Genomic DNA, 10,078 nt, shown 5'->3' with positions numbered 1-10,078 from the left:
CAATTACTTAGATTTTTTTTTTTTGCTGTTATAATTTTTCCCAAGTGGAAATAGTCTCATATTTTGCAGAAATTGTCCAAGCTAGTGAACATCAATCCATCTTCCTGGATACTAAAATTCATCAGCTGAATGTATTAAGTCCACATAGAAATCAGTAAAGTGAGTGTGAAACTGCTTATTGGCTGCTCCTTTCATCTTAAGAAATTGCAATACAAATTCCTGAAATCATTTATGCAGGAATTTTTATTCTTTAAATCTTCCAGTGTTAAAGCAACAAGAAAACACTTAGAATGTCCTTTGGTGGAATCTTATTACACTTATTAAATATGTAAACTGATAATTCTTTGATGCCAGCACGTTCGTTGCCCTTACAGAGAATTCTCTGCACAATGAAAACGAAACAGAACGAAAGAGGACAAAATAAAATGTCAGTCTTTGCTGATTTGAATTGATACATCAACAGATTGTCTGGTAACACAAATCGGCAAGAATACAAAAAATCTACATATTACAGTATTTCAAGAAAAATAACTTCATTTTAATACAAAAGGATAGATACACTTTTTTTTCCTATAGCCACTCTTAGTGGATGTGTGCTTGCACTGGGCTTACTCAGTGCTGCTAAGATACTGGGGTGAGGGCTATGACTGGCTTGAGCTTTTGGAGGGGGCTGTTACACATGTGCATTACTAACATCAGACAAAGAAACCTTTCAACCAACAAGGGTTACAGAGCAATGTTCACTAAAGCACAGGTTGGAAGGGATTCAGGGACTGAAGCAGGCCAATATGGCAGCTTGTAACAGATTTCCTTATACCCACAGTGCACTGCCAGCAAAGAATGCTTCTATTTGGTTGGTCCACACACTAGGCCCGGTGCAGGGGTTGCACCACGTGAGTAGCAAATGTCTGTAGGGTTAGTTGGTTGGTTAGTTGGTTAGCCTTTTGTCTCTCCTGCTTTGAGCAGTGGCTGTCACAGCCTTTCCAATAGGCAGTATGCTCTGCAGCTGGCAATATGATTTGCAGTAATGATATCAACAACTGCCAACTCCTCTGGAGTCAGAAATTTTAAGTCTTGACTCGAATGTGCTGTCCACGGCTGATAGATATGGCTTAGTTCAGTTAGGCCTTCGTAGTTTGTACACCGTGTTTGAGTGGTGGGGGGAGGAGGGACGGTGTCTGGGTGTGTGTTTTCCTACTTAGTAGCAAATGCTTGGGTGGTGCTTGCTTCCCCACCAGGGCACAGGCTTGTCAGGTGGCTAGATGCCTAAAACACCAGGGAGCTGGCTGTCCCCAGCAGAGCGGCCAGCAGCAGCAGCTGAGGGCAGCCTCTCTGGAGTGCACCCTGGTCAGAGTCAGAGTCGGAGCCGCAGCTGCCTGACTCTTCGCACCGCAGCTTCTCGCACAGGATGCCCGTGTATGCAGCCGGGCACAGGCAGCGCACGTTGTTGTGGCATGTTCCTCCATTCTGGCAGTGCAGGAGCTCATTGTCACAGACATTCGCTGCAGAAAACGAGGGAGAGGGTGGGGAGGGGGCCCGGGGAGGAGAAACAGAATCAATTTAAGTTCATCTAGTACATCATGTTTTCAGCTTTAAAAAACATCTCTATTGATCTTGTGGCTGCCCTCCGTCTCCCTTCCCCCAACAAAGCACGTGACTCCAATTTCCAAACAAATATAGTTTGCTGCCTTTGTTTTCATCATATTAGTCCTTTTCATATAGATTTTTTTTTTTGCTGCAATCTTGGGATATTATCATTGCCCATTTCAGGCTATTGAATCCAATCTAATGTAATACTCCTAGTTTGGCAGTATCTTCTCAGGGAACTGGGACCTGTTGTGACCTCCAGGGTGTTTCAAAGGACAGGCCCCAGATACAAGCCTTGAAGCTGGATGAATAGTAATTAAAATGCAAAGCAGTGTTGCTAAAAGACTAAGAGCCTCTAAGGGGTGGGCCATTTCACCAAGTGATTCCAGGGCCTTCATGCAGGAAGACAGGAGCCAAAACAAAAGTATGAAGGGGAATGGGGTGGGGTGGGATGTGTGTGTTTGTGGGTGGGTGGGTGGAGGGGGGCATTGGGGATGAGGATGAGGGATTGGGGGCCTAGTAGGGAGCATGCTCCAGGCAGACAGCAGCCAAGTTGGAAGAGAGAAAGCTGTTTCAGGGGAGGAGTATGAGAAAGAGCAGTGACATTTGGCCCTGACAGCTTATTAGGATATCCATAGCCTTGTAAATAAAGGAAGTAGAATCCAAGGTTACCTTGATTTCTGAGAATAATAATAAAAGTAACGGTGAAACCCCGACTACCAAGATTTCACTATGTCGATCAATTAATAGAACTGGTTTTAATAAATCAAGACAGGCAATTCCAGAGTCTAAAATACATTCATAGTTTCTGTCATGTAACTTTCATCTCTAATAGTTTCTTATTTCTTCAGGATTCTGTTCATCTTCATTAATTTCATGTCTCCTATTCTTTTAGATAATCAAGGTTTCACTAATTTAGATTGAGCAGACTGTTAAATAGAACCCAAGGAAATTAAAACAACAAGAGTGAAAGAGCCAAGAACAGTTCCCAGGAACATATGCTGCTTAAACACATAATATGCAGAACCACTTTGGAATGGGGGGAGCAGGTGAGGGCAGAGCAGAAAAAGTAATGTTTTTGAAATATATAAATTATAACATTTTTCATTTTTCAAAGATGTCATGGTCAGATTTCCTCAGGAGGAGCACATGAATCAAGCACTCACACACACAAACACACATTAAATACGATCATGTATAAAATACGTAGAAAAAAAAAACAATCCTCTCATAGTAACTCAAAAGTACATTGCCTTGTCCATTTATTATCTTTAGTAGTCATGCCACCTTGAGAATAAGTTTACCAAACACCAACATGCTACTGCTCTGTATGGAAATGAACTGAGGAAAGATGGTGGTGGATGTTCAGAGTGTAAATAAGGAAGTGTCCTAAACATGACCCTTTTCTATCTCGTTCTACAACAATCCCTTGCATTATGTATTGGTAAAATTTTCAAGTGTACCCATCCTTGCTCTATGTAAATATCAGAAATTATTTCTAAAACCCACTAAATCCTCCAGGCTCAAAATATCGATATACAAGTTAGTGTTCCATAAGTTGAATAATTATATACGCTTTCCTTGGGTGGCTTAGAAATTCTGACTATGAGACTCAAATTATATTTTAAGTATCCTGGTAGAATTCAACAGCTATGAGGTAACATTTACAAGGTAGCTTGTAGACTCTTGGCCAAAATTGACAAAAATCCTTTTTTGGGGGGCGGGAGGTGTTATCAATTTAAAAACCTTCCATGGGTTTTTAAGATTTTGTTTTGCTTACACTTCAGGAAATATCTGTTTAATTGGGGCAACATGGAATAAGCAGATCCAAATGACTGTTCCTTTTTTTTTTTTAAATCTCTGTTTCTTTTTAATGTTAGAGATTCTCAGCATTTCTTGTTCCAGGAGCAGATTGCTGAATGGGATATTTCCTTTCATCTGGTCACTAAAGGTAGGAAAATATCTGGTCCATCAATATCAATAATTGCTTGCCTTGAATAATTGAGAAGAAATCAATAGTTAATTAAATATCACTCCCCTCCTTTTTTAAAAAGCAATTTTTCTTCTTCTTGGGCCTGAATGTAAATCAGTTGTTGAAAAGAGGGTTTTTTTTTTCTCCCTGTGCTGGTGATTAAGTTAAAATTCAATACCTTCTCCACATTTAAATAATCTACTAGTTGATGTTTATGACTGTGAGAAATTTAATAATATACGAGAAACAAATGTAATCCAGGATTAATAATCTTATGGGTTTGGGAATTATTTTCTGAAAGATAAACAGAAAAAAAGAAAGAACATATTCTATTACTATAAAATTCACTATTAGACACATTAAAGCTGGCCTTTTCTTCCTATTCTATTCCTCTAATAAATAAAATTCCTCTAATAAATAAAACTCAGAGAATTATAAATGTACAGATATCCTTTTTTGGAATTATCTGTTGGAAGCCCAGATAATCCAAACTACAGACCTTACCTTCTGTTCATAAACTCATACTCCACTTTCCTGTCATTTTGGACCAAAATTTGATACTAAGTGAATGAGTTAAATGGTTAAAAATGTCATTTAGTGGGTGGAGATGGATAACATAATGGTTATGCAAAAGACTCTCATCCTGAGCCTCCAAAGTCCCAAATTAAATCCCCCACACCACCATAAACTGAGTAGTGCTCCGGTAAAAAAAAAAAAAATCACTTAGCTCTTTCTTCTAGCAATTGACACCTGGAAATAAACACCCCCAAAACAAGAAGAAAAAAAATGAAAATGAAAAGCTTGATCTCTCCTATTAGGGAGTTCCAGTCTGGTTGGCATGATAAAATATAAACATATGGACTAAGTATTTTCATTTTAATGAAAATTTCATTAAAATGCTTTATCAATTACATCGAGTTCAATCAACATCTCTTGAATGATAGGCCTACTACTCTGATAGATTTATGGTTGTAACACTCCCTGCTTTGAAGATGCTCATAGTTTGGCAGAAAATGAAATGATAAATAAATAAATATATATATGTACATATATATATGTGTGTGTGTGTAATAATATAGTGTAAAAGAAAGACAATTACACAGGAAGTATTTTCAAAAGCTAGGAGAACTTAGATGTTTATGGGAACAATTAATGGAGGAAAATAGAGAAAAGCAGAGCTGGGAAGACAGTTTAGTAATTATACGGTTTCCATGTTAAGATTCTGTGCCCCCAGGTTCAGTCCCCAGAACCACCATAAGCTACAAGTGAACTGTTCTAGTAAAAAAAAAAAAAAAAAGCAGGGGGGCTGACCTGGAGTGAGGTGGGGTGGATGGTGGTAGACACAGTAAAGAACAAATGCTACCATGCTTGAGGACCTGAGTCAGCTCTCCAGTCTCCAGTTGTAATGGGGGAAGCTTCACACATGGCTAAACAGTGCTGCAGGTCTCTCTCTCGCTCTTTCTCTTTTTCTCTCTCTGTCTCTCCCTTCCCTCTCGAGTTGGGAGAGGGCATGCTGCTGTCATTTACTGGGTAGAGGTTAAAGGTGATAGCAAGTATACTATTCAATTAGTATTGGAGACAAAATGTCAAGAACCTGGATCAGGATGTCAGTTATGATGATAAAGGTGCAACTGGGGAAATGAGAATGAAGAATGACAAAGAGAGAAAGTAGGTTTTCTGTAGTTACTGGAATTAGAGGCAACTATAAGTACTTTAAGGTGAAATATAAGAGTGGATTATTATCTTGAAGGAATTAACACAGAAGACTGGAGCCTAATACCCTTTGGTAATTAATGTATACCACCTAAAGATTAGAAGAAACTACACCTTTCTTTTCATATGGTTTGTTTTACTCTGCTCTGATAAAATCAGAGCTAGTGGAAACTTCAGAAACTATGTAGACAAACTCTAGCTGAGGAAGATAAGACAAGGGAAGAACTAGAATCATCATAATTCAGGTCACTTGACGTCCAAACTTCTGCCCTTCACATAGGATAAAAAAAAAATAAAATAAAATAAAACAGTCAGGAAAAATGCAGTGCATGGACTTGCACAGTGCCACATTTTATGCTCCCCAAGACAAAGCAGTCAACTCTTCTGTAGATTCCTGTTAGATTTTTATTCCTCCTGACCAGATGTTCTACTTTCACACCAAGCTGTAACTAAGCAAATGTCTGTGTTAATAGAGTTAACTATCATATCTTTGGGAGTTCTACCACACTCTGGCAGAGCTCCAAATCAGTTCACATATAAATTTTAACTAAAATATTGAAGATCTAGGCTAGGAACAGCCAATATGCTAGAAATACTTTTATTTCATCTTCCTCTATATATAGAAGATAGTTACTCAATTATGGTACTATCTACCACTAAATTTCACAAATCCTTTTGACATAAGGTTTTTGGCATCTACAGGTAAGCAGTTGATAGAAATGGCATAGAAAAAAACACACCCATTTGCAATCCTGGTCTTAACTCTATTTAATCTTGCATATGATTATAGATTAAAAATCAAGTAAGGGATATTTACCTAAAATGTACCAACAGTTCATTCTCATTACTTGGTGTCATTTATCTCAAAAGGAAAGCCCTGGACTCATTTTTGTAAGGAATTTATGTTAAGCATGTCCTAACACTTCATTACTACTGACAGTCTGAGAATGCCCTATTTCAGTACATAGGGAGGGTTTATTTTTAAATCCCTTATACAAATCTTGATTCAGTATTGGATTTTAAAAGTCATTTGCTAGCCACAATTATTTTCATAATTATGAAATATGACTCTCTGAAACAGAAAAACCTAATTAATGCTTCTTTAGCAATTGCTTGATTATATCCTAAAGGGATATTTTATTATTTATAGAAGAATTCATTTATGGTACAACTAATTTCATGCAATATAATCGATACCCCCATGATGCTTCAATAAATAATAGGGAAGCTTTCAAATGAACTGATATTCTGTGGGATTTTATAAGGTTAAATATCAGACTCAGGATAAATGTCAGACTCAAAAACTTAATATGGTTCAAAGATGAAATGCATGCGGAGTCCTGGTGAAAAGATTGACTTCAGCAAAGCGTTATAATAACTCTGGTCACAGCTTCAGAAAACAAGCCATGGCCATAGATTGATAAGCTCCCACAGCTGCCACAAGTTTATGGAAGAACTCAGGCTTTTCACAATGAATGAACAGAACAAGAATGAGCAGCATTCTCTTTCATTCACTTTTCTATTTCTCCTGTTGCTTGTGATAATGTGGATCGCAGGAATGTAGCTAAGTTACTCAACTTTGTAATATCTCTTTTGAAGGTTTCTTGATTATCATCTACCCTTTATTTCTCCAGACTGCAATCTATACCCTAAATGTGAGACCTAGATTCCTTCTGTCTTTGTTTCTGGAAGGTATGGAAAAGCAGAACTAGAGAGGATCCTAAGTGTTCAGAGGGTACCAGCCTGGAGTTACTGTTGCTTCTTCCTTGTTCTTTTCTTCTTTTTTCCTTTTTTTTTTTTTGTTTTTTTTTTTGTGTGTGTGTGTGTGTGTTTTGTGTTCTGTTTTTGCTTTTGTGACCTGAAAGGTCACTTATCCTGTTGTGTCATGATGAGCCAATACACTACCAAAGAGAAGTTTTCTTTTCTCTGTTTGTAGCTTGTTCAAAGGTATACATTTCAGTTCACCCTGTCAGTGAGCTGCTATGCTTGAGTAGTGCTGGGTCTGTATTTATAGACTTGAAAGTTTCTCTTTTTGGCTTTGTCTCCTGTATTTCAAGAAATCGATGCAATGTGTTACCATGACAGCCTTCCTTGATAGTTATATTAATAAAGTGACCTCCACCTTCACCACCTGGAACAGCCCAGGATCGTGGAGGGAAAGATGTTTCAAATTGTTCCCATCCTTTCAAAGAAATGTCTAAAGAGTGAATAACCTCCACCAAACAGGCTAATCACAAAGGCATGTGTGCAATATTTAGCTCTGAGTTAGGCATTTGAAAGTGTGTGGCAAGGAGATGAAGCACCATGATTCTGACCCATTTATTCAGACTTGGTGGCTGTTTTACTAAGTTGTGAGATGTGAGATATAAAACTGAACTGAAGGTTGGCTCCTGTGGCATGGAAGAAACTTTACATGCTCATGTCTAATAGCCTCTTTGGGGGAATTTTAGGTGCACTAACCATATTTCTCCTCATTGTTTCCTCATTCATACCTTACTATCATTAGTGAAATTGTACAGTAAACACTGATTAAAAGTCTCACAATCTGAGTTCTGGTTCTGACTAGCCATCATTTGGCTATGGGTCTTGAATTCATCATAGAACCATCTACATCTATCCATCTGTTTATCCATCTTCTATCTGACCAGGAAGAGTGGTGAGCCAGGTGGATAAGCAGCTGCTTCTGGGAAACTTGCATTCTAATGAGAGCTATAAAACTGTGGAAAGTATGAAATAGGTATTCCTAAAATTCCCTCCAAATTTTGATGTTCATGAGTATTTCTAGCGCAAATCTCATGATCTTCAAAAGTTAAGATTGGGCCTGAAGCTCACTAGATTAGACCCAGATTTGAATCTTGGAAGCTGTGGCATTAGGAGAAGCTCTGATGTTGTAGTCTCTCTTCTTTTTTTTATCTAACTGAATGAAATAGAGGGATGCAGGATGGGTAAAATCACACATGCATAAGGTCCCAACTCTGCAGATAAAATACACCAGGATTTGGCTTGCTGTATTTTTATGTTCTGATAATTTTAGTCAATTAGTTTTGTTTAGCCATGGCTATTTTTGATTCATAATGTTTTGGACCAAGTGATTTCTTTTTATTTACCTTACTTCCTTTAATTTTCTCTCTTCTATCTTTTGCTAAATGTATTAGATATTTTATTCCATTACTTCCCTATACTGGTTTAAGTAATTTTATTTTTATTTAACACAACCACTTGCATTGATATTTTACTAGTTAAACCAGTTTTATTAAAAAGGGAGAAAAAGAGAATGCTAATTTTTGGTCCTTATGTGATTTTCATCGGATAATTTCCTCAATGAGTCGTAGTTAGGCCTCAAGTGGCTATGACTCTTTACTGGTTTTGCCTGCCTGTCTTGCATATCCTCCACAGATGTGGATCATTTTCCTAAAAGAATAAAAGTATGTGAGGAGAATTAGGTAAAGAACTTATGATTCAATCCTGGTTTCTGTGGTTAATAGGCTGGGTGAACTTGGGGAAATCATTTAACCTCTTTGTGCCTCTTTTCTCACTTTTAAGACAAGGGTAATAACACTTGTCCTGTTCACATTCTGAGTTGTTGGGAGCCTGGAGAGGCTTTATGTGGAGGTGCTTAAAAAGAAAACACAACCTAACTATTCTTTTTTATTGTTCAATGCCTTCATCAACTACCAGTTCCAGAAGCCTAGAGTGGAAGAGTGGGAGACTTATTGGAATTTCTTTCAGAACAGCAGATTTATTGCTGTCTATCCAATTCAAGAAAGTTGAAATACAAAAGAAACCAGGTGTCCTTCCTCAGAAACATCTGTAAAAATCCTTTGTAGGTGTCATTGTTGTGAGAGCATGGGGTCAAACCATGGTGCTCTTGAATACTCATATTTAACTGCTATGTGTTCCACAAAGCCCTACAAGTCCAGCTGGCATTGCCAATGTCTGACCACCCAGCTGACAGCTTCCACACTGTTCTCTTCAGCTTCTTGAGCTCTGTTTGTTGGTCTCATTACCCTGAAACCATGTAGACTGGATTTTGTCATGTGGGGAGTATGCCACCAACACCACCATCACAGATGAATATAAAAACAAACAAGAGTGCAGGTTGAGAGGAGAAAGGCAAGAATATTTCCACTTGTTAGCCCCCAGATTTTAGCCTAGAGACCAGTCGCATATAGACCTTTCCCCAGCCTCATCACTGCAGAGGTCAAAGGTGTGTTATGGTCAGACATGCCATGATAATAAGGTACAGCAGCTCTGACATTAAAGAACAACCATTCAATTCTTATTCACCTAATATCAAAACATTGATGATGGGAATGACACTTTCTCTTGTCCAGTGCAAGAAAACACTGCTCAAAAATATCATTTTTTTTTAAAAAGAACCTGTGTTGACTGTTTGCAGTAACCCAGCTACAGTGAAAGAGGTAACAGGTGACTCCAGTGCTTGAGTGAGACATGTCTCTACCCTCCTACCCCCTGCCCAAAGTTCTCAGGTTTTGTAATCTGGAAATAATAATAAAATAAACCTCTACCAAATGTTGTGAAGGAATTAATTAACTAAGCCACTGAGATTTCCATAAGGTGGAGTCTGGGTACCTTTCCCAAAGGGACCATTAATGATGTATTGAAATCTTAGGTCACCACCATGAGACACAGACACAGGTAAGGTGCTCATAAAAGACAGTGCTAGACATCAGAGGTTTTCATCTGGTATCTGGTATCTGAAGATGCACTTGTCTAGCTTAATATAAAGGTGTATCCTCTACTTATTTGCCCAACATGCATGATGGTGTTCATTGAGAGGCACAC

At 38.1% G+C, this 10,078-nt stretch overlaps 1 protein-coding gene across 6 annotated transcripts in view; it reads right to left on the bottom strand.

Moving 5' to 3' along the window:
- Positions 1-225: 225 nt before the first annotated feature.
- NTNG1 (netrin G1) overlaps positions 226-10,078 on the bottom strand; it is a 415,083-nt gene continuing 405,230 nt past the window's right edge. For all 6 annotated transcript variants that reach the window (XM_060202169.1, XM_016190491.2, XM_060202165.1 and 3 more), the window contains one exon: positions 226-1,502. In XM_060202169.1, the coding sequence (XP_060058152.1) occupies positions 1,267-1,502 (236 nt within the window). In that variant the 3' untranslated portion in view covers positions 226-1,266. The remainder of the gene's footprint in view (positions 1,503-10,078) is intronic.

Source organism: Erinaceus europaeus, chromosome 11, assembly GCF_950295315.1.
Source record: "Erinaceus europaeus chromosome 11, mEriEur2.1, whole genome shotgun sequence".
NCBI classification, from domain to species: domain Eukaryota; kingdom Metazoa; phylum Chordata; class Mammalia; order Eulipotyphla; family Erinaceidae; genus Erinaceus; species Erinaceus europaeus.
Note: the sequence above shows the minus strand (reverse complement) of the source record. Positions and strands in the feature narration are given on the sequence as shown.